Here is a 25,309-nt window from a genome sequence, read left to right on the forward strand (position 1 = left end):
TGTGTGTCCATTTACATCTGTCTCCCAACACCTGCTCTCTGGAGTGAAATGGATACAGTTGCCCCACATTATCTTACCGGGGTAGCTCTATTGTCAGTGGGAGTTAAAGCGAAGGCAATACAATGTAAATCATAGAATCACAGGGTTGGAAGGGACCTCCAGAGGTCATCTAGTCCAACCCCCTGCTCAAAGCCGGGGCAATTCCCAATTTTTGCCCCAGATCCCTAAATGGCCCCCTCAAGGATTGAACTCACAACCCTTGGTTTAGCAGGCCAATGCTCAAACCACTGAGCTATCCCTCCCTCCTCCTTCTTACACCAATTTAGCTACACTGATGCAAGTAGTTTTCCCACTGATAGCCCACATTACATTGGTCAGTAAAGAACTGATCTGTCTGGTAACCTTTCTGCACTTCACTGCTGGGGAAGGAGGGGTAAAGGGGTCAGCTTGCCCAGAAGTGACCCCTAGCTTTAAATGCTCTTGCAAACCCATACAGGCCCCAATTGTGAGCACCCTCCCCCCCACCCCTGCACTGAACAATCAATCTCTAGATCTGTGATTTCAGTCTGTCTCCAACCTTCTTCTTTCATATGTCTCACAAGTCAATAACTAGATTGTTCAGGCATCTAATTGCTGTATCATCAAGGGTAGCAGGGTGCTGCAGTCTAAGTGCCCTCTAAGCTGTGTGGCTGTGCAGCAGAGCAGCTGCCCATTAAGCCCCGCGCAGGGGCTCAGGTGGGGAGAGGCACCCTTCTGCACCGGTCCCAGTGTGGACTGCCGCAGCTAGGGGAGAGGCGCCCCTCCCTTGGCCTGGCCCAAGTGTGCACCTGCCTTGGACAGGGAGGAGCACCTCCCTCTGCTCGGCCCAGGCCCGCCAGAGCTGCCATGGTCTTGGAGAGGCACCTCTCTCCCAGCCCCAAGTTGCTGCAGGGAGAGAGGGCTGGGGGGAGTCATCTCTCCGCACCACAACCCCGGGGCAGCGTGCACCCCAAACCCCTCATCCCTGGCCCCACTCCAGAGCCCACCTCCCTGCACCCCAACCCTCTTCCCCAGCCCTGAGCCTCCTCCTGCACCCCAAACCCCTCATCCCCAGCCCCCGAACCCGCACCCCCAGCCAGAGCCCTCCTTCCCCCACACCTCAACCCTCTGCCCCAGCCCTGAGCCCCCGCCCATACTGCAAACCTCTCGGCCCCACTCCCACAACATGGATTTTGTTATGTGTCATACATCACCTCCATATTAGTGCACATAACACAATTAATTCCACACAGGGACGTAAAAAATTAGAGGGAACACTGGCAGTCTAATCTTCCAATTGTGTACTCCCCACCACACATGGAACTATCTGCACCACTGGCCTGCAGTCACACTGGGAAGATTGGACTAAGCTACATTTCTGCATTGCCTTTCCAGTCAGCAGCCCGTTAAGCCTCAGCCAGGATCTGCATCCCAAGGTGCAACCAGGTAGTTGAATTAAGTTAGGGCTTCTGAAATTCACCAACATGCCTGTCTCTTGAGCCCAGAGTTACTGCTGTGCTGTGAAGATGTCGCCGTCAACCCTGGTACACCCAGGTTGGCTCATGACTGGCATGGGCCTGGCGCACTGGAGAGTGGTGCGCACATACCCACACCAAAAGGCTGTTGTCAAGTCAGTCATGGCAGGTTGACCAGCACTGCAGGTGTTGGTGTTTTCTTCTGGCTGCAGGCAAATCATCTTGTAGCAAGCGTAATTTGCTTATTTGCACCTATTGGACCCTGGCCAGCTTTGTGCAGCAGGCTATTTTCATCCATCACAGCCCTCATATGAATGGCCACACTGGGTCAGACCAATGGTCCATCTAGCCCAGTATCCTGTCTCTGACTGTCCAGAGCCAGATGCTTCAGAAGGAATGAACAGAACAGGATAATTTCGAGTGAGCCATCCCGTTGTCCACTCCCAGTTTCTGGTAGCCAGAAGTGCAGAGCATGGGGTTGCATCACTGACCCTCTTGGCTAATAGCCATTTACGGGCCTATCCTCCATGAATTTATCTAATTCTTTTTTGAACCCTGTTATACTGTTGGCCTTCACAACATCCCCTGGGAAGGAGTTCCAGAAGCTGACTGTGCATTGTGTGAATAAGTACTTCCTTTTGTCTGTTTTCAACCTGCTGACTATTAATTTTAATCGGGTAATCTCAGGTTCTTGTGTTTTGCAAAGAGTTAACTAACACTTCCTTATTCACTTTCTCCAGACCATTCATTATTTTATAGACCTCTATCATATCCCCCCTTAGTCATCTGTTTTCTAAGATGAACTGTTTCAGTTTTTTAATCTCTCCTCAGATGGAAGCTGATCCAAACCTCAATCATTTTTGTTGCCCTTCTCTGCACCTTTTCCTATTTTAATATATCTTTTTAGAGATGAGGCAACCAGAACTACACACAGTATTCAAGGTGTGGGCATACCATGGATTTATATAGTGGCATTATGATATGGTCTGTCTTATTATCTATCAATTGCCTAATGGTTCCTAATATTCTGCTAGCATTTTTGACTGCTGCTGTACATTGAGTGGATGTTTTCAAAGAACTATGCACAGTGACACCAAGATCTCTTTTCTGTGGTGTGATAAGATGACCAATGTTTGTATGGGGGTCCTGCACTTTTCTTGGGGGGGCAGGGGGAGAGGGACAAAGACACCACCCCTTGCACCCTGCTCTTGGGCACCAAGGGCCCTGCTAGCGGCCCAGGAAGGTGATAGAGGAGGGAAGCGGGTCTGGGTTTGCTCCTCACTCTGAGTCCCAGCCCCTCTCAACCCCTGCAGGTTCCTTACCCTCTTCCCTGTTGGGTGGGGTTACCCTCAGTCCTTAGGTGCTGGGGGAGGGAGTCTCCCTGCCTTGCCATGCCATGCCATGCCAGGGCAGGGTCTCCTTTACTTACACTTACTTACTTACTTTTTTACACACACACCTCTGATTGCCTGAAGCAGGGGGTTTTATTAGGTTTCTGACAGGGCCTTAATTGACTACAGGTGCTCCAATTAACCTGTAGCAACCCTCCCTAGTCTACAGGGAACCATGCCTTAATTAGCCTAGGGCTTATATATTTCCTCTCAACCCTGCTACCTGGTCCTCCTGTATCACAATGGAAACAGCTAATTTAGACCCCATCATTTTGAATGTATAGTTGGAATTATGTTTTCCAATGTGTATTACTTTGCATTTATCAACATTAAATTTCGTCTGCCATTTTGTTACAGAATCACCCAGTTTTGTTGTCAATCTTCACAGTCTGTTTTGGACTTAACTAGTTTTGAATCATCTGCAAACTTTGCCACCTCAGTTTACCCCTTTTTCCAGATCATTTATAAATATTTTGCACAGGACTGGTCTCAGTACAGATCCTTAGGCAACCCCACTATTTACCTCTCCACTGTGAAAACTGACCATTTATTCCTACCTTTGTTTCCTATCTTTTAACCAATTACTGATTCATGAGAAATATTTCCTTCTTATCCAATGACTGCCTACTTATCCCATGACTGACTTATGAGGAGAGGCTGAGGGAACTGGAATTGTTTAGTCTGCAAAAGAGAAGAATGAGGGGGGATTCGATAGCGGCTTTCAACTACCTGAAAGGGGGTTCCAAAGAGGATGGATCTAGACTGTTCTCAGTGGTAGCAGATGACAGAACAAGGAGTAATGGTCTTAAGTTGCAGTGGGGGAGGTTTAGGTTGGATATTAGGAAAAACTTTTTCACTAGGAGGGTGGTGAAGCACTGGAATGCGTTACCTAGGGAGGTGGTGGAATTTCCTTCCTTAGAGGTTTTTAAAGTCAGGCTTGACAAAGCCCTGGCTGGGATGATTTAATTGGGGATTGGTCCTGCTTTTGAGCAGGGGGTTGGACTAGATGACTTCCTGAGGTCCCTTCCAACCCTGATATTCTATGATTCTACTTTGCTTAAGAGCCTTTGGTGAGGGACCTTGTCAAAGGCTTTCTGAAAGTCCAAATACACTATATCAACTGGATCACCATTGTCCACATGTCTGTTGACTCCCTCAAAGAATTCTAGTAGATTGGTGAGGCATAATTTCCCTTTACAATAACCATGTTGACTCTTCCCCAGCAAATTATGTTCATCTATGTGCCTGATAGTTCTGTTCTTCACTATAGTTTCAACCAATTTGCCTGATACTGAAGTCAGGCTTACCAGCCTGTAATTGACAGGGTTGCCTCTGGAGTCTTTTTAAAAAATTGGCATTACATTAGCTATCTGCTAGTCACAGAGGTTGATTTAAGCAATAGGTTACATACCACAGTTAGTAGTTCTGCAATTTCATATTTTAGTTCCTTCAGAACTCTCAGGTGAATGCCATCTGGGCCTGGTGACTTATTACATTCCCCTACCTCGTTTTGAGAGGCAATAGCTAAGTCAATGGAAGAATTCTTCTGACAACCTAGCTGCATCTATAGTTAGTGTTAGGTTGACCTAACTACATTACACAGGGCATGACAGTTTTCACAGCCCTGAGTGACGTAGCTAGGTCAACCTAAGTTTTAGGTATAGACCAGGCCTACGTCTCCAGGCTAGTTGATGTTGAGGACATTTTTTCAGGATCCTGGAGCCCCTGGATCAACAATTAGATCTGCCCATTTGCCCAGTAGACCCGGGAGTCTCTTCAGCAGCCATGACGTCAGCTCCATCTGCAGGCAGTTCTCTCCACCCACAGAGGGCAGTGTTTGCAAAATAATGAATAGGGACTTTTGGAAGGAAGAATTAGGGCTCCTTGGGCCCTTACTGAGATGGAGCGGAGCTTGTGAACTTTTCAGTGGGACAGAAAGAAAAAGAATAATGTTGTTTTTTGTTTGTTTGTTTGTAAATCTGGATTGTCCATTCTAACTAAGGACAATTGGCTTCTATGTTTCTACTGCTTCTCAAAGGAGTTGTTCCCAACTTCCTGCCTGCTAAGGAAAGTTGTATTCACAAGAAGAGGTGAATAAAAATGCTTAAGCCACCACATTGGCTGCAGAGTTACTTTCACGAGCAGTTTATCCTTGCATTGTGATCGCTGCTGATTTTCATCTAGCTAAGTAAAGGACACTCACTCTAAAGAATACTTATCTAATAGGAATAGCTTGTATTTATGGACCACTATCCATTCCAGATCACTATGCAAACTATATTCACACAGGACTGCAGCCTGGCAGTCAACCAGTACAAAGCACACTGCAACCACAGAGTGAGATGAGAAGAATTTGGCCAAAGGGATGAGAGTCATGGGAGCTTTAATGTCCACTTGGGTCAGTGGAGACAGGACCTCGGTTGCTAATGTTACACACACTGAACAGTGTGAATGAGATCTTCGGCTTTTTGGCTCATACCTAGATCCTGTGGTAACTGACACTCTGTACCTATGCCAGACCAGAAACAGCCAGGAGTGACCAGCAATGCAAGGGGGGCTCCTATATCAGCACCATGAAGCAAACATGCCATGAAGTTGTTGATAGCTCCAGTGTCAACCAGTGGCAGATACACCAGGATCAGCTCTGGTGGGGTCCTCAGCTCCCAACAAATCTCCTTCTGGTGCATTAGTGGAGGGGATCAATCAGCCCTCGAAGACTAGCTCCACAACCTGTCTTCAGCATAGACCCCCACTTATCTTTTTTGACAAACCAATAACCTCCAACCTATCTCTGCACTGCATTGTGGAGTAGCCAGGGTGGAGTGTTTCATGAATTATTAACCATGTTCTCCTGCCTCACTCTGCGCTCAGATCCTGCTGAAAATGCATGTTTGGATGGTGCTGTAGTGAGCAATATAAAGCGGTTCAGCCAACCAGGACAAGGGCAGTCTAGCCTAGAGGTTGCAGTGGGCATCGGTCTGAGTGAACATCAGGACTCAAGCACTAGGGTCAGAGCCTGTAGTCAAGAGCCAGAGTCAAGGGTCAAACCAGAGGGCAGGAACTGGAGTAAGCAGTGTAGCAGGCCAGCAGGGGTTTAAGCAGAGACGATATGTAAGGGGACATGTGGGGTCAGATTGGCCTGCTGGGGGTGGGGGAAAAGCTCTGTCCTTCTCTCCCTTCGCCTCCCTCCCCCGGCATGTTTGGCCGCTCTCCCTGGCAGCTGGGCAGGGAGTGGGACGGAGCCAATTCTGCCTGAGAGAGCCTGGGTGGGAGGCAGTGGTGACCCGCTCCGTGCCTGGACTTGGCTGCCAGGGACAGGGGCCGAGCAAGTCAGAAACATGCCAGGGGGGAGAGTGACACTGTGTTTGGTATGTGCTGTGTGCACTAGCTGGGTTTCTATTTGTCTGGTTTTGTTATGTAACACTTCTGCCAGGTGGAGCCAGCAGCAACAAGGGCTGGGTTCGGTATCTAGGGGTTCCTTTTCAACAATACAACAGAAAACCGGCTCGAGCTCCCACCCAGTGACCTGGGACAATTACATACCACCCCCTGGGCACCTCTAAGAGACCATATTTACCCTCTCACAAGCACAGAGTCTGAGTTTAGCAGAAACTATTAATAAAAGGAGGGAATTTACTCAGCATTAAATTGGGAAAACATTGCAACTAGGGCCCATAAACACAAACCATGAGCAAAAGACCCACCCGCAAGTAAGTTGGGCAGTGTCATTTTCCCCTCAGGGTCTTAAGTCCAGCAACCAAAAAGTCCCTTTAACGTGCCCTTCCCTTCTCTGTACCCCACTCACAGTTGCTGTCCTTGGCCAGTGCAGCCCCAGAGTTCACTTCCCAACCTGTGTGGAAGGCACTTTGTGTGGGGGGGGTGGGGGAGGTGTAAGAAGGCACATTACACGCTGTACAGCTCGTGCTCGGGCACTCGCGCGTCACCCCAACGGCCACTTCCCACACCTCTGCGGGACTCTGCTCTGGCCCTCTCTACCAGCTTCTCGACTGGCCGCTTGCCACATCTCTCCACCAGCCGCCATCCTGGTCGCACCTCTCCATCAGCCGCCCTGCTAGCCGCTTGCCAAACCGCTCCGCCAGTCACCCTGCTGTTCGCACCTCTCTGCAAGCCACCCTCCTGGTCGCACCTCTCCGTCAGCCGCCCTCCTGGTCGCACCTCTCCGTCAGCCGCCCTGCTGGTCACACCTCTCTGCCAACCACCTTCCTGGTCACAGCTCTCTGCCAGCCATCCTTCTGGTCGCACCTCTCCGCCAGTCGCCCTGCTAGCCACTTGCCACGCCTCTCCGCCAGCTGCCCTGCTAACAATGCTTGACCACCAGCTGCCCACTTGCCAAGATGTCTTCAAGCCCCCCCTACACTTAACACAGTTCTCAGTGATTTCAGCTGTTAGTGGGTTATTGGCTGTGCTAATCTAAAATCTGCCTCTCAAATGAGTAAATTTACCATGATTTCCCTGGCCCAGGAGTAGTCTGAGAATCGTTTGGTACAGGAGGGACTCTGGGTCAACGAGTCTTTTGTTCAAGTTTTTTCCTTGTTTACTCCTGCTACTAAAAGCAGTTTCTTCCAGTGTCCCTTCTCCTTCACAATGAGACATTAGTGTCTGCTCTCGCGCATTCTGGGAAGATAATTTCTGCTTTTAGGCTGATTCTGTGAGGCTGAAAGAACCCAAATGTGAGACATATTATGTTATTCTGGTGCCAGGTTTATGTTATTCTAAATAACCCTGAACTGTCCTTGAATCTGGCTTTAAAGCACCATAAGAACATAAGAACGGCCATACTGGGTCAGACCAAAGGTCCATCTAGCCCAGTATCCTGTCCTCTGACTGTGGCCAATGCCAGGTGCTCCAGAGGGAATAAACTGAACAGATAATCATCAAGTGATCCATCCCCTGTCGCCCATTCCCAGCTTCTGGCAAAAGGGCTAAGACTCGGGAGGCCCATGAGCTGCTGGCAGTGGCTGAGGATGGAGCTGTGTGTCCTGAGAAGGAGCATGGCATTGTGTTCGGTGGGGTGCTGTCTTCCCCTGCCATGGTGAATCCTTAAGCCCCTGACCCTGAATGATGACCCTGGGTCCCAGCCTGGGGCTGCACTGCCTGCCACTCTTGGGGAAAGGGATATGCCCGCTGCTCGCACTGAATCGCTCTCCTTTGTAAGTTGTTACAGTGGTGGCTCAATGTTCTTCTGAACTCCTGGAGCCGGAGAGAGATGAAGAGAGCAACAATGATCTCTGTGACTCCTCCCTGGTTCCTGGTGTGCCAACAGTCAGATGTACAGAGTTAAGGAGATCAGTGATTTTTTCTGGGTAGCACTGAAGCGAAATGGGGAGTTGAAGTTGAGGCCTAGTTTCCTGATGTACAGTGCTTTGTTCACTCCGCTCCCCTTGTCTTGAGAGCGGGGCTGTGTTACCAGATGTGCCCGTTACTTTGGGGTATGCTCATTTATTCGGGTTACTCTTTGGGGGGGTGCTGTCATTCTATTAATGCGCCGCTTATGTCACTTGTATGTTCATATGGAGCTCTACTCCTTCCTTCTGCAAGTCCCCTCCCAATGGAGCTCTCCTGCCGGACCTCGGTTCCCCGAGGCTGGGTTCCTACAGCCTTGGAGCTAGATGAACCTACGCACACACACACACACACTAACAAAGCAAGTCTGAGTGGACTGGGTCAATCAGCACGCTCCAGCTGATCCCCGCATCTGTCCTTGTGCTCAGTGAGCTGGGTTACGCAGCACTTTTCAAGCTGGTACCCTTAAGCGCTCCTGGTCTCAATGGGCTGAGCTGAGCAGCACTCTCTGCTGCCCCCCACTTATGTGCCCCAAGTTCAGCACGTCCCTATCCCACTTTCACGTTATATTTGTTCTGGTGGTAACCCACTTGATGAGCAAACCATACAGTATTTTTGGGCACTACAGGGATCTTTTAGCTTAGGTAAAAGAAGCGTGGCTGAAGAGTAAATGGGAGAAACTAAAGACACAAACGAGTAAGATTCAGAGAGTGAGAGAGAAACACCCAACTTAACCATAAGGGTTATTTATTGAATAATAATGATAACCATACAAGGAGAGACTAAACCAACATAACATCCATTATTAAAGGGTAATACCTGAGGCAGAAAGGAAAACACAGAGAAAGAGATCTCACCACTCCGTGAAGCGTGAACTGATCAGGGTTCCCAGGTGATGGTGGTAGCTCAGGGTCATGAAGATAAGAGATCGGCAGAGCCCCCAGCACGATCAGTCCGGAGAAGATGGAGTCCCAGTGGAACTGATGCATAGTTTGGATCTAAGCATCAGAACACTGACTGGAGGGTGAGTAGGGATTTTTGTAGAGAAAATACAAGGGTTCCAGGGAGAACACTAGATTTGTTTATAGGTAAACTGATGACTCAAAGGTTTTCTTTAGGCTAGACAATAGGAGCTGATCACTCTTGGCTATGGGTGGTGTTTTCTTCCAGGGAGCTCACAATGCAACTAGGCTGCTTCAGTATTTTGGATATCAGTCAAGGATTTATTACTAGAATTAGTCTGATAACTGCTGAACTGGGTGTGTGCAGGCATAGGTTCATTAACATCTGGAGCAGAGATTCCCATGATGCAGTGCGTCCCTGCTTTTCTGGTCCCAGAGTTCAGTGCGGTTCTTTGTTTTCCATTCTGTATGCAAATTGAGATGTCTCCCTGTCCCATCTTTCATGCAGATGAGGCTAGGGGAGTTGTCTTCGTTTTCCATTCTGTATGCTAATAGAGATGTCTTAATCTTGTCACCCTTAGAATCATAGAATATCAGGGTTGGAAGGGACCTCAGGAGGTCATCTAGTCCAACCCCCTGCTCAAAGCAGGACCAATCCCCAATTTTTGCCCCAGATCCCTAAATGGCCCCCTCAAGGATTGAACTCACAACCCTGGGTTTAGCAGGCCAATGCTCAAACCACTGAGCTATCCCTCCCCCCCCCTTGTCAGGAGGGGTCTAGGTGTGTCTCCCATCTGCCCTTCATTGCTCTCTACAAGCTTTTTCTCTGATGGGTTTTGGTTTAAACAGAGGCTGGGGGTGTCTTTCATGAGTCAGACAGGCTGGATACTGCACCCTGGTTCCCCAAGAACACAGAGCTGACTGGTATCAGCTGGCTTTTGGGGTGGGTGAGATGGACAATGGCCCAGGGCACCCCTTCCTAAGGGGGTGCATCCGGAGCAGGGGTGTCCTGTCCCTCCCCATCCCCTACTGCTGCTCTTTGGCTGTCTCTGCTACTGCCCCCTCCCACTGCTTGGAGCCGCTCCTGGCAAAGCTGCTCCTGGGAGCCTCCTGTGTGCTGTGCAGGGGAGGGAGGGATGATGTCGGGGTGTCCACATCCTTCCACCCATGTACCTACTTTCCGCTGAGCTGGGGTGGAGACACAGGAATCTGTGCGTGTGCTGCTGGACTGCTCTGGGTTAGGAGTGGGAGCTGCTGGCCACTGCTGCTGGACTGAGCCAGCCTTCAGACTTGTGACGGTGCCCTGTCTCTCACCCTCCCCAACACACACACTTCATTTTCCCCAACACACACACTCATCCCCGAACACACACTTGTAGTATTGTTTTTACGTCTTAGTACTTCCTGTCGAAATGCGCAAGGCACATATATTCTCTGTAATTTTATTTTTTCAAAGTTCGTTAAGGATTACAGTGCTGTTATTTTCGTTTTTTTTTTACTGGTCTGTGCATTTCATAATTTTATTTCTCTCGTCTGCTTAAATTTAATTCTTTGAGTAGTGAATTCTAAAGTGCCTAACCTGTCCTTCCTGGAGTAATGATCATTATTACTTTTATATATTGTGCTTTGTCATTCATTATTTAAAGTGGTACAATCAAATCACAGTATCCCCCTAGAATGTAATTTAGAATGGGCCAAAAGAAATCTGATGAGGTTCAATAAGGATAAGTGCAGGGTCCTGCACTTAGGACGGAAGAACCCAATGCACAGCTACAGACTAGGGACCGAATGGCTAGGCAGCAGTTCTGCGGAAAAGGACCTAGGGGTGACAGTGGACGAGAAGCTGGATATGAGTCAGCAGTGTGCCCTTGTTGCCAAGAAGGCCAATGGCATTTTGGGATGTATAAGTAGGGGCATAGCGAGCAGATCGAGGGACATGATCATTCCCCTCTATTCGACATTGGTGAGGCCTCATCTGGAGTACTGTGTCCAGTTTTGGGCCCCACACTTCAAGAAGGATGTGGATAAATTGGAGAGAGTCCAGCGAAGGGCAACAAAAATGATTAGGGGACTGGAACACATGAGTTATGAGGAGAGGGTGAGGGAGCTGGGATTGTTTAGCCTGCAGAAGAGAAGAATGAGGGGGGATTTGATAGCTGCTTTCAACTACCTGAAAGGGGGTTCCAAAGAGGATGGCTCTAGACTGTTCTCAATGGTAGCAGATGACAGAATGAGGAGTAATGGTCTCAAGTTGCAGTGGGGGAGGTTTAGATTGGATATTAGGAAAAACTTTTTCACTAAGAGGGTGGTGAAACACTGGAATGCGTTACCTAGGGAGGTGGTAGAATCTCCTTCCTTAGAGGTTTTTAAGGTCAGGCTTGACAAAGCCCTGGCTGGGATGATTTAACTGGGAATTGGTCCTGCTTTGAGCAGGGGGTTGGACTAGATGACCTTCTGGGGTCCCTTCCAACCCTGATATTCTATGATTCTATGATTCTATGATTCTTGCTCATCCAGCTTGGTCTACAACTCCTGCCGATGAATTTTTTCCCCTTTCTTGGGATGCAGGCTTCCGATAGCTTCTGCAGCTTTGACTTGAAGTAATCCCAGGCCTCCTCTGCCTTTAGATCCATCAGTTCTTCAGTCCAATCCACTTTCCTAACTAATTTCCTTAATTTTTGAAAGTCAGCCCTTTTGAAATCAAAACCCTAGTGGCAGATTTATTTTTGTTTATCCTTCCATTCAGTTTGAACTGAATTAGCTCATGATCACTTGAACCAAGATTATCCCCTACAACCATTTCTTCTGTGAGGTCCTCACTACTCACCAAAACCAAATCTAAAATGGCATCCCCTCTTGTCGGTTCAGCAACTACTTGTTGAAGGAATCCATCAGCTATCGCATCCAGGAAAATCTGAGCCCTATTATTATTACTAGCACTCGTCCTCCAGTCTATATCTGGGAAGTTAAAGTCTCCCATGATCACGCAGTTCCCATTAGTATTTACTTCATTAAAAACATTGAAGAGGGCTCTGTCCATATCCAGATCGGATCCCGGCGGTCTCTAGCCCACCCCAAGCACTATCCCAGGGGAGGCTCTCGTAGTTTTCTTCCCCAGTGTGATTTTTGCCCAGACGGACTCAGTCTTATCCCTTCCATCGCTTCTTATTTCTTTACATTCTACCTCCTCATTGATCTACAATGCTACTCCACCGCCTTTGCCTTTATTTCTGTCTTTCCTAAACAGCACCTCCCCTTCGATACCCGTACGCCAGTCGTGACGACTATTCCACCCTGTTTCTGGTCTCCCTGGAATAGCTGGTTTCCCTTCCTGCACCAGTAGCTCTGGTTCCTCCATTTTGTTACCTCGGCTCCTCGCATTGGTGTACAAACATCTTCATTTTTGCTGTTTGGCCTCGCTCACATTATTTACCCGATTGGGCACGGTCATTCTACAGCCAGTATGACCAATTAGACTGGTATCCACACTGCCCTTCCTCCTTATGTCCATTCTCCTACCCACGGCTGTATCCTTTCTTACTTTGTTTTCTTCCCTCTCAATGCTAAAATCCGGCATGGAGATTACCTGGACATCTCCCAACCATCTCCCCCAAATTCCTAGTTTACAGCTCTCTTAATCAGTTGTGCCAGCCTCCATCCTAGAAGTCTATTTCCTTCCCTACTCAGATGAAGTCCATCCCAAGAGAACTGTCCTCTGTCCATGAATGCTTCCCAGTGGCCATACATCCCAAAGCCCTCCTGATAGTACCACTGCCTGAGCCATCTGTTGATAGTCATAATCTTGTCACACCTTTGTTGCCCTTCTCTAGGAATAGGCAGAATCCCACTAAAGATCACCTGAGCCTCGATTTCCTTAAGCGTCTTCCACAGCCTGGCATAGTCTCCGTTGATACATTCCAGCGAGAATCTACCAGTATCATTTGTTCCCACATGAAGGACAATCAGTGGATTCTTTCCCGCTCCCTTTAGGATCCTTTTCAAACTCAAAGCTTTTGACACGGTCTCCCACAGTATTCTTGCCAGCAAGTTAAAGAAGTATGGGCTGGATGAATGGACTATACGGTGGATAGAAAGTTGGCTAGATTGTCGGGCTCAACGGGTAGTGCTCAATGGCTCCATGTCTAGTTGGCAGCTGGTATCAAGTGGAGTGCCCCAAGGGTCAGTCCTGGGGCCGGTTTTGTTCAGTATCTTCATAAATGATCTGGAGGATGGTGTGGATTGCACCGTCAGCAAGTTTGCAGATTACACTAAACTGGGAGGAGAGGTAAATACGCTGGAGGGCAGGGATAGGATACAGAGGACCCTAGACAAATTAGAGGATTGGGCCAAAAGAAATCTGATGAGGTTCAACAAGGACAAGTGCAGAGTCCTGCACTTAGGACAGAAAAATCTCATGCACCGCTACAGACTAGGGACCAAATGGCTCGGCAGCAGTTCTGCAGAAAAGGACCTAGGGGTTACAGTGGACGAGAAGCTGGATATGAGTCAACAGTGTGCCCTTGTTGCCAAGAAGGCCAATGGCATTTTGGGATGTATATGTAGGGGCATTGCCAGCAGATTGAGGGATGTGATCATTCCCCTCTATTCGATGTTGGTGGGGCCTCATCTGAGTACTGTGTCCAGTTTTGGGCCCCACACTACAAGAAGGATGTGGAAAAAGAGTCCAGCGGAGGGCAACAAAAATGATTAGGAGACTGGAACGCATGACTTATGAGGAGAGGCTGAGGGACCTGGGATTGTTTAGTCTGCAGAAGAGAAGAATAAGGGGGGATTTGATAGCTGCTTTCAACTACCTGAAAAGGGGTTCCAAAGAGGATGGATCTAGACTGTTCTCAGTGGTAGCTGATGACAGAACAAGGAGTAATGGTCTCAAGTTGCAGTGGGGGAGGTTTAGGTTGGATATTAGGAAAAACTTTTTCACTAGGAGGGTGGTGAAACACTGGAATGCGTTACCTAGGGAGGTGGTGGAATCTCCTTCCTTAGATATTTTTAAGGTTAGGCTTGACAAAGCCCTGGCTGGGATGATTTAGTTGGGGATTGGTCCTGCTTTGAGCAGCGGGTTGGACTAGATGACCTCCTGAGGTCCCTTCCAACCCTGATATTCTAGGATTCTATGATTCTATGAACTCAGGTCCACATCCCGTATCTTAGCACCTGGAAGACAGCTCACCCTTCTATTCTCTGGATCAGCTCTAGTTACAGGCCTGGCTATCAGTTCCCTGAGGAAGTCAAAGTCTGATTTTCTGAAGTCCAGGGTCCCTATTCTGTTGCTCTCTTTTCTTCCTTTTGTCAGGATTCTGAACTTGATGATCTCATGGTCATTGCTGCCCAGGTTGCCACCCACTTCTACTTCCCCTACCAATTCTTCTCGGTTTGTGAGCAGCAGGTCAAGAGGAGCACGACCCCTGGTTGGTTCCTACAGGACTTGTACCAGGAAGTTGTCCCCAACACTCTCCAAAATCTTCCTGGATTGTCTGTGCATTGCTGTATTGCTCTCTCAGCAGATGTCCCAGTGTTTGAAGTCCCCCATGAGAACCAGGGCCTGTGATCTGGAAACTTCTGTTAGTTGTCTGAAGAAATCCTCGTCTACCTCATCCTCCTGGTCTCGTGGTCTATAGCAGATGCCCACCACAACATCATCCTTGTTGCTCTTGCCTCTAAACTTAACAAACAGACTCTCTGTGATGTTGCACTCCATGTGATTTTATGAAAATATGCTAATGAGTGTGAATATAAAGAAAGTGGAATATGCTTCATGCAAATGGTCTCTTGTAAGATATCATTACAAAGCTTATAAACTACTGAGTGTAGGCATCCTGCAGCAAAAAAACTTCAGGACCAGACTTCATCCTGTACTCTAAAATGGAATGGCAATATACAAAAACCTGTAGGAGAACACTTCAATCTCCCTGGACATACAGTAGCAGAAGTTTGAAAGAGAGTTTGCAAACGCCTAAACTGGAAGGGCGATTGTGGATACCCTTCACTACTGATTTCTTGCAAGCATACCGGGCTACATGACATGCCACAATGCAAAGATCACCCACAGAGTTACTGCATGGGAAACAGATGAATACTAAACTGAACATTGCTGGATTGTTAAAGGCACGACCTGATCCCCAAACGAGAATGATGTGAGAAAAACCGTTGAACAGAACCAAGCAAGTCTAAGGCTTTCACAGACAAGCAGCGGGGTGCTAAGGAATCAAAGTTTGAGTGTGATTCCTTTGTTAGAATACAAAAACCTGGAATTTTACGCAAAGGGGACCATAAATTCACAGCTCCTCTTAAAATCATAGAGAAGAAGGGACCTTACACCTATCGACTTTCTGATGGGCGGGTATGGAATGCTTCTTGTCTTGCACCTGCCTATGCACCAAGAGGAGATTATGCCAACACCCAGTCTGCATTGGATGACTTCACCGTAGTACCAACACAACAAGACATTGCACTGGACCCATGGCTTGAGAGACAGCCTGTCAGACCCAGACGACCACCTGTCTGGACTAGAGACTATATATTAGTATCTACATTGTTTTCAGTGTAATATTTCTGCCAACAGTGTAGTGTCTTGTTTCATATTTGTTCCTGTGGTTAGAACAATAACGTTTATTTTAATTGGGAGAGTTTCTTAAGAGAGGAGGGAATGTGGGGTTTAGATGATGCTTGTAATTATTAGAATTGGGAGCACTGGCTGTTGGGAGTCTGAAAGGACAGGAAACAGGAAGGTGGGGGGAAGAGTTGAGAGGCTGGGAGAAAGCTACAGAGGGTACACCAGCAGCTTGGTAAAGAGGTTTCCACTTTGAAAATAAAGTCCTGTTGAAGCTTGTTAGTACCTTGACTGGTTGATACAACAGAATCCTACTTCAGCAAGGGCTGTGAGCAGTTCCTTATCTGTGAGATTGCATCAGCAGTTAGGTGGCCTTGTGCATGCTGACTGGTGAAAGTTTAGGTGCCCACAGAGTTAGGTGGCAGCTGACGGTGTTTTTGAGAATATCAGTGTTGCCTAAATAGTGAACTTAGGTGTGTAAAAAGGCTGTTCGGCATCTTAGTCCCTTTGTGGACTTAGCGCCAACCTCCAAGTTATGGTTATCTAGTATCTGTTCATCACCTTATCATCGCATTCAACTTCACTCTTTCAGACGAACTGCTCGTTCTGCCCTTTGCTTCTCTTGGGAAGTTCCACAGGACTAGAAGAAAGCTATTGTTGTGCCAATATTTAAAAAGAGTAAACAGGCTGACTTGGGTAATTATAAGTATGTAAGCCTGACATTGATCATGAGCAAAACAATGGAACGGCTGATTCGGGCTTGGATAATAAAGACTTAAAGGAGGATAATATAATTAATGCCAATCGACATTGATTTATGGAAAATAGATCAAATTAACTTGATATCTTTTTTTGATGAGATGTCAAGTTTGGTAGATAAAGGTAGTAGTATTAATGTAATATACTTAGACTTCTGTTAAGCATTTGACTTGGTACCACATGACACTTTGATTAAAAAACTAATATGATACAAAATTAACATGTCACACATTAAATGGACTAAAAACTTGTTATGTGATAGATGGCAAATGTAAATGGGAAATCGTCATTGAACATCTGTGTTTCTAGTGCGGTCCTGCAGGGATGGGTTCTTGGTCCTGTGCTATTTAACAATTTTATCAATGATCTGGCAGAAAATGAAATAATCACTTATAAAGCGTGCAGATGACACAAATATTGGGGGAGTGGTACATAATGAAGAGGACAGGCCACTGATACAGAGAGATCTGGATCACTTGGTAAGCTGGGTGCAAGAAAACAATGTGTGTTTTAATAAGGCGAAGTTACATATCTAGGAACAAAGAATGTAGGCCATGCTTGTAGGATCAGGGACTTTATCCTGGAAAGCTGTGTGTCAGGGACCCACAGCTGAACCCAGACCCAGCTAATTGCTCTCAGCTGATTCAGCTAATTAATCTGGCCTCCTAACTGACTAAAGATACCAGCAGGTACATTCTTAAACCTTGCAGCAGGCCTGAGTCCCCGGCTGCTCAATAGCATCCCACTTCCTATTTCCTGCTGCTTCTCTCAGCTTGCTCCTGGCCCTTGCTCCTGCCTCCAGTGCCTTTTTCCTGTTTCCTGCTCCTAGCTGATACTCTGGTTCTGACCCTTGGCTGCTGCTTCCTGGTTCTTGGCTCCCACTTGCCACCTGGACTTTGCATTTGGCTTCTGACCCTGGCTCTGATCCTTGTCTCCTGGTTCCTGGCCCCCAATTCCGGTTTGCTCCTTGGACTTGACAACTTGGCTCCTGATTCAGGCTTTGGCCACTAGGCCTGGTCACCCCCCTCTAACCATTAGGCCAGCTTCCCATCCTGATTACTGATCGTTAGGAACAGCTGCCCATGACCCAGTCCTTAATAGTTTGAGCATTCCAAAACTGAAGAGGAGAACTCAGAGAGGGTCAAGAGGCACAGCTGCCTGCAGGTACAAATCCCATCAAGAGTAGCCCTTCCCTATCTGATCTGTTGGGTTCCCTACAGAGCCTGCAAATGCAGGCTGGCACTCTGCAGGTGCAGTGTGCAGCCCTTCAGGCTCTAGCCTCTCCTCCCTCCCTTCACGGACCTGAAGATTCCCCTTCCAGACGGGTTCGCTGGGGATTACAGCACTTTTTGTGGGTTTCTGAACCAATGCTGCCTCTTGTTCAGGATTAGACCATAGACCCCACCAGTAGACCGATGGTGGGTCTAGTCCTAAATCTCCTGGCCTGGGCCTCTCCCTTGTACAATCTAGTCCCCTTTTGGAGGAGTTCGAGAATTTTATCCAGACTATGAAAACCATCTTTGACAACCTGAATTGGACTCTCATGGTGGAGTCTGCACTTCGTGCCCTGAGACAAAGCTGCCAGTTGGTCACCAGCCATGCCCCAGAATTCCGCTGCCCACAGCTGGCACGGAATGGAAAAAGGCCATGCAGCACCATCATTTCCAGGTGATCTGGGTGAAGTAAAGGACGAACTAGTGCAGACAGAAATCCCAGCCGGTTTGGGGGTCCTGATCGAATTTAGCATTGAAATCAATAGCTGACTATGAGAATGTTATCAGGAAAAGAAGGCGGTGCCCTGACGCTACGGAGTCAAGATCACACTTGCCCAACCCCAGCCTCCAACTGACCTCATGCAACAACCAGAGCTGATGCCACTCAGCAGTACCTGGCCCTGTCTTGGTTCTGGAAAGAACCGACGATGCCTGGCAGGCCTATGTCTGTAGTGTGGCAGAGCTGGTCATTATGCCACAGGTTGCCCGGTGAAAAGTCCACCCATCTTCCAGCCAGGAAACACGGGGTCCCAGCCCTGAGTGAGGGTCTGGGATGAGAACGGTGTAATTCTCCTCATCTAGCTCACACTCCTGGCACCACTCCATGAGCACCCTGTTGGTGGCAGCACTTCACTCTACTCACCTTTGCATCCCACTCCGCTCAAGACATCCGGCCATCATGGATGTCCACCTCAAACTCCGAGTAGATTCAGGAGCATCTGGTAACTTTATTGACCTAGAATTCGCACAGCAACATCAGATGCCAACATGGGCCAAGCCCATTCCAGATCTTATCAAGGCAGTTGACAGCTCTTTCCTGTCTTCTAGCCTCATTACATGAGAAACAGTTCCTTTAGAAATAACTATCATCCATGACCACCAGAAGACTTTACAGTTGGTCTAGTCCATTCCCCCCCTTCATGGTTATTCTCAGCATCACCTGGCTAATCACTCACGATCCTCAGATTCGCTGGAGCACTAGCATGATCAAATTCACCTCCCTGCACTGTCATCAATTGTGCTGCTTCAAACTTGTTCCTGGAAAAGAGGCAACTCCCTTCTTGTACCTGTTGAATCATAGAACCATAGAATATCAGGGTTGGAACAGACCTCAGGACGTCATCTAGTCCAACCCCCTGCTCAAAGCAGGACCAATCCCCAACTAAATCATCCCAGCCAGGGCTTTCTCAAGCCTGATCTTAAAAGCCTCTAAGGAAGGAGATTCCACCACCTCCCTAGGTAACGCATTCCAGTGTTTCACCACGCTCCTAGTGAAAAAGTTTTTCTTAATATCCAACCTAAACCTAACCCCCACTGCAACTTGAGACCATTACTCCTTGTTCTGTCATCAGCTACCACTGAGAACAGTCTAGATCCATCCTCTTTGGAACCCCCTTTCAGGTAGTTGAAAGCAGCTATCAAATCCCCCCTCATTCTTCTCTTCTGAAGACTAAACATCCCCAGTTCCCTGAGCCTCTCCTCATACATCATGTGTTCCAGTCCCCTAATCATTTTTCTTGCCCTCCGCTGGACTCTTTCCAATTTTTCCATATCCTTCTTGTAGTGTGGGGCCCAAAACTGGACACAGTACTCCAGATGAGGCCTCACCAATGTCGAATAGAGGGGAACAATCACGTCCCTCGATCTGCTGGCAATGCCCCTAGTTATACATCCCAAAATGCCATTGGCCTTCTTGGCAACAAGGGCACACTGTTGACTCATATCCAACTTCTCGTCCACTGTAACCCCTAGGTCCTTTTCTGCAGAACTGCTGCCGAGCCATTCGGTCCCTAGTCTCCTGCGGAGCATGGGGTTCTTCCATCCTAAGTGCAGGACTCTGCACTTGTCCTTGTTGAACCTCATCAGATTTCTTTTGGCCCAATCCTCTAATTTGTCTAGGGCCCTCTGTATCCTATCCCTACCCTCCAGCGTATCTACCTCTCCTCCCAGTTTAGTATCATCCGCAAATTTGCTGAGAGTGCAATCCACACCATCCTCCAGATCATTTATGAAGATACTGAACAAAACCGGCCCCAGGACCGATCCTTGGGGCACTCCACTTGATACCGGCTGCCAACTAGACATGGAGCCATTGATCACTACCCGTTGAGCCCTACAATCTAGCCAACTTTCTACCCACCTTATAGTGCATTCATCCAGCCCATACTTCTTTAACTTGCTGACAAGAATACTGTGGGAGACCATGTCAAAAGCTTTGCTAAAGTCAAGAAACAATACATCCACTGCTTTCCTTTCATCCACAGAACCAGTAATCTCATCATAGAAGGTGATTAGATTAATCAGGCATGACCTTCCCTTGGTGAATCATACTGCTCCCTTACATACAGTGCTACTCCCCCACCTTTTCTGCCTTGCCTGTCCTTCCTGAACAGTTTATAACCATCCATGACAGTACTCCAGTCATGTGAGTTATCCCACCAAGTCTCTGTTATTCCAAGCACATCATAATTCCTTGACATCACCAGGACCTTGAGTTCTCCCTGCTTGTTTCCAAGGCTTTGTGCATTTGTATATAGGCACTTGAAATAACCTGCTGATCGCCCCTCATATCAGGGTGATTGAAGTCTCCCATGAGAACCAGGGCCTGCGATCTAGTAACTTCTGCGAGTTGTTGGAAGAAAGCCTCGTCCACCTTATCCCCCTGGTCCGGTGGTCTATAGAAGACTCCCACCACTACATCACCCTTGGTGCTCAGACTTCTAAACTTAATCCAGAGACTCTCAGGTTTTTCTGCAGTTTCATACTTGAGCTCTGAGCAGTCATACTGCTCCCTTACATACAGTGCTACTCCCCCACCTTTTCTGCCCTGCCTGTCCTTCCTGAACAGCTTATATCCATCCATGACAGTACTCCAGTCATGTGAGTTATCCCACCAAGTCTCTGTTATTCCAATCACATCATAATTCCTTGACATCACCAGGACCTTGAGTTCTCCCTGCTTGTTTCCCAGGCTTCACACATTTGTATATAGGCACTTGAAGTAACCTGCTGATCGCCCCTCTTTCTCAGTATGAGGCAGGAGCCCTCCCCTCTCACACGCTCCTGCTCGTGCCTCCTCCCGGTATCCCACTTCCCCACTTACCTCAGGGCTTTGGTCTCCTTCCCCCGGTAAACCTAGTTTAAAGCCCTCCTTACTAGGTTAGCCAGCCTGCTTGCGAAGATGCTCTTCCCTCTCTTCGTTAGGTGGAGCCCGTCTCTGCCTAGCACTCCTCCTTCTTGGAACACCATCCCATGGTCAAAGAATCCAAAGCCTTCTCTCCGACACCACTTGCGTAGCCATTCGTTGACTTCCACGATTTGATGGTCTCTACCCAGGCCTTTTCCTTCCACCTGCGCCTCAAACTCCTTTATCCTTCTTCCCAGAGCCACGTAGTCCACAGTGATCCGCTCAAGGTCATTCTTGGCAGTATCATTGGTGCCCACGTGAAGAAGCAGGAAGGGGTAGCGATCTGAGGGCTTGATGAGTCTCAGCAGTCTCTCCGTCACATCGTGAATCTTAGCTCCTGGCAAGCAGCAGACTTCTCGGTTTTCCCGGTCGGGGTGGCAGATAGATGACTCAGTCCCCCTGTGGAGAGAGTCCCCGACCACCACCACCCGCCTCCTTCTCTTGGGAGCGGTGGTCGTGGAACTCCCAACCCTAGGACAGTGGATCTCATGCCTTCCAATCGATGGAGTCTCCTTCTGCTCCCTTCCCCCAGACGTAACATCTGGTCCACTCTCCGCATTAGTACCTGTGGAGAGAACATGAAAACGGTTACTTACCTGTATCTGCCCTGCTGGTACATGGATGTTCCCCTTTTTTCTTCTGGAGGTCACATGTTGCCAAATTTCTTCACCGTCCCCCTGTCCCCGCTGCGCAGCCTGCTCTGAATCTTCAGAACCTTGTGCCTGTAGAAGCCTATCCTGACATCCATCCCGGAAATCTTCAGTTTCTCTTATACAATGCAGGGTCGATACCTGTTGCTCCGGACCTTGAACCTTCTCTTCCAGTATGGAGACCAGCTTGCACTTTGTACAGACAAAGTCGCATCTGTCCTGTGGAAGAAAAACAAACATAACACATCCAGTGCAGGTCACAACAGCTGAACAAGCCCCATCTATATTACCTTCCTTCTACGACCTTCCTCAGGAGTTGTAGTAATTACTCAGAGAATCCGGCAAGATGTAGGCCTCAGTGAGCTCTCCCCAGGTGAACTCCCAGGCAAACTCCTTTTGTTAGCTACTCTGCTGTTCGCTGCTCAGCTGGTTCGCAACTGACTGGCTTTTTATGCAGTCAGGCCCACTTAAGGCTCACCAACACAGCGTCCCTTGTCAAGGCAAGCCAAGAGAGGTCAGAGGGGGCCTTGCTGTTCTCATCCAGACCCCACCAACTGTTACAGCTATACATGCAAAATACCAAGATCTGTCCAATGTCTTTGACAAGGGGAAGGCCACTATCTTGCTGCTTCATCAGCCCTACAGCTGCCCTATAGATCAGATAGGTCAGAGCAGAAATATCATTTGGATGTATTTATTCCCTTTCAGAACCAGAACTTCAGACTCTTATAGACTACCTACAAGACAGCCAGGGCAAAGGGTTCAACTGCCCCTCCAAGGCCCCAGACGGAGCTCCGATTTTCTTCGTCACCAAGAAAGACAGTTCCCTACATTTGTGGTTTGACTAGCAAGCTCTAAATGAGATAACCATCTGAAACCATTACCCCTTGCCTCTTATCAACAAACTTTTTAAAAGGTTTTGCTCTGAAGATGGTCACTAAACTAGACCTGCACAGGGCCTTGTTTGGATTAGGCGGAAGATGAGTAAAAGAATGCATTGCACATCTGTTATGGCTATTTTGAATATACTGTGATGGTGTTTGGGCTATGTAATACCCCCGCTATGTTCCAACATTCTGTAAATAACATTTTCAGGGATACATTGGACCATTTTGTTGTCATTTACGTAGACGACATCCTAGTCATCTCTGAGAACTGGACCCAGCATGCATGCCACGTTCTAGAAAGATTATATCAGAATTTATATGCCAAATTAGAAAAATGTGAATTTGACTGGAACACAGTTTCTGGGTTACACAGTCTCCCCAGAGAGACTAACCATGGACCTGCGTAAGGTCTCTGTCATCACAGTGGGCCACTCTGAGGGATGTCCAGGGGCTTATCAATGTTTCCCAGTGCTTTAGCTAAGAGTTCTTCCACCTGGTAACCTCCCAAATAGTCCTCCTCGAAAAGCGAGGTCAGTTTGTCTGGTCCATGGACAGTGAACACACATTCAATCAGCTAAAAAAAAGCTTTCCTTTCTTCTCCCATCTTTGTCCATCCAAAACCCACCCTTATATTTACCGTGGAACCCAATGCCTCTGATTTTGCCCTTGGTGTGGTACTAGTGCAACAAAACCCTCCCAACAACTAAACCCACCTGTGCACCTTCTTCTCCCATCAGCTGAACCCAGGAGAAAGGAACTACAGCATATGCGACAAGGAGCTATTAGTCATTGTGAGGAAGTGGGACTGTTCTTAATGTTTCCTCTGAATATTGTGGGGGTGCCTCAGTTTCCCCTATGCAGTTCTTAAGTGTCTAGATGGTGGAGTAAGGGTGTATGATCATTGCAGAGCCCTAGATAGCAGGTGTGTGCAGGGGTCTGGACACAGAGAATGGCCAACACCCTGTTTCCTGGCAACTGATGGCGTTGGCCCTTCCCCCCTGCAAGGTGAGAGCTAAAGGGTTGGAGAACAAAGGAATCAGGTGACCTCCTGGCCCTGGGAAAGGGACAAAGCCCAGAGGAGGAGGGGCTGGAGGGAGTTTCAGTTTGGGGCTGGCTGGGACATGGAGTGAAGTGCAGATGTGGTTGTCTGGCTCACTGGCCCCCAAAATGGACCCAGCTGAGGGGTCCTGTTCTCTGCACCTACAAGCTCTGTGTTAGACCATGTTCCTGTCATCTAGTAAACCTCTGTTTTTCTGGCTGGCTGAGAGTCACGTCTGACTGCGGAGTTGGGGTGCAGGACCCTCTGGCTTCCCCAGGAGCCCCGCCTGAGCGGACTCGCTTTTGGGAAGCGCACGGAAGGCCAGAGGATGCTGAATGCTCCGAGGTCAGACCCAGGAAGGTGGAAGTTGTGGGAGCTTTGTGTCCTGAAGACAGGCTGCTTACAGAAAGGAGACTTCCCCAGAGTCCTGACTGGCTTCATGGGGAGCAGTTCCAGAGCATCGCCCAAGAAAGGAACTACAGCATATACGACAAGGAGCTATTAGTCATCCAGGCCACTTCTGAAGAATTGCACCATCTCTTAGAAGGGGCCAGATTCCTAGTCCAGGTCCTCACAGACCACAAAATCTTGAAGTATCTCTGCACAGTCCGACATCTCAATCAGCTCCAAATCTGACGGTCCCTATTCTTTTCTTGCTTCAATTTCGTTGTCACCTACTGCCCTGGAATGCAAAACGTGAAAGTCGATGCACTCTCCCATAAAGATGAATACCACATTTCGGGTCCTGAGCCACTGTCTATCATCCTAAGGCCATCAAATTTCTTCCACGGAATGGTGAGTAACCTCTTGCTATACTCCATATGGGCCCAACTGCTTCAAGACCCTTACACTAATTGTCTCCAGAGAACCCTAGAAATCTCTAACACCCAGACAGGCAACATGTTCCAACTAAGGAACAGGATGCTTTACCAGCAAGGATACCTTTACATTCTGGAAGGGCCCTCCAGGCTCTTTATCCTGAAATTCTGACATGACTCACTGCTCACTGGTCATTTCAAACAGTTCTAGACCTATAATCTTATTTCTCACCACCTTTGGTGGCCTAGTCTTTGTTCCGACATCCAGTGATATGTGGCCTCTTGCAACCTTTGTTCTCAGATGAAGACCCCATGCTTGAAACATGGGCTACCATCTCTCTACAAAAGCAGCAAAGAGTCCTGTGGCACCTTATAGACTAACAAATGTATTGGAGCACAAGCTTTCGTGGGTGAATACCCACTTCGTCAGATGTATGTAGTGGAAATTCCCAGAGGCAGGTATAAATATGCAAGCAAGAATCAGGTTAGGGATGACGAGGTTAGTTCAATCAGGGAGGATGAGGTCCTCTTCTAGCAGCTGAGGTGTGAACACCAAGGGAGGAGAAACTGCTTTTGTAGTTGGCCCGTCACAGTCTTTGTTTCATCCTGAGCTGATGGTGTCCAATTTGCAAATGAACTGAAGCTCAGCCATTTCTCTTTGAAGCCTGGTCCTGAAGTTTTTTTGCTGCAGGATGGCTACCTTTAAATCTGCTACTGTGTGTCCAGGGAGATTGAAGTGTTCTCCTACAGGTTTTTGTATATTGCCATTCGTAATATCTGATTTGTGACCATTTATCCTTTTATCTAGAGACTGT

At 48.0% G+C, this 25,309-nt stretch overlaps 1 protein-coding gene across 1 annotated transcript in view; it reads right to left on the minus strand.

Annotated features, from left to right (window-relative positions):
• LOC140901228 (uncharacterized) overlaps positions 1-25,309 on the minus strand; it is a 53,303-nt gene that overhangs the window by 18,320 nt on the left and 9,674 nt on the right. The window contains exons 2-3 of the mRNA XM_073319675.1: positions 21,892-21,964; positions 21,017-21,665 (exon numbers count right to left, since the gene is read on the minus strand). Coding sequence (XP_073175776.1) covers positions 21,049-21,665; positions 21,892-21,964 — 690 coding nt within the window. The 3' untranslated portion in view covers positions 21,017-21,048. The remainder of the gene's footprint in view (positions 1-21,016; positions 21,666-21,891; positions 21,965-25,309) is intronic.

The sequence above is a fragment of the Lepidochelys kempii genome, chromosome 21 (genome assembly GCF_965140285.1).
Source record: "Lepidochelys kempii isolate rLepKem1 chromosome 21, rLepKem1.hap1, whole genome shotgun sequence".
NCBI classification, from domain to species: Eukaryota; Metazoa; Chordata; order Testudines; family Cheloniidae; genus Lepidochelys; species Lepidochelys kempii.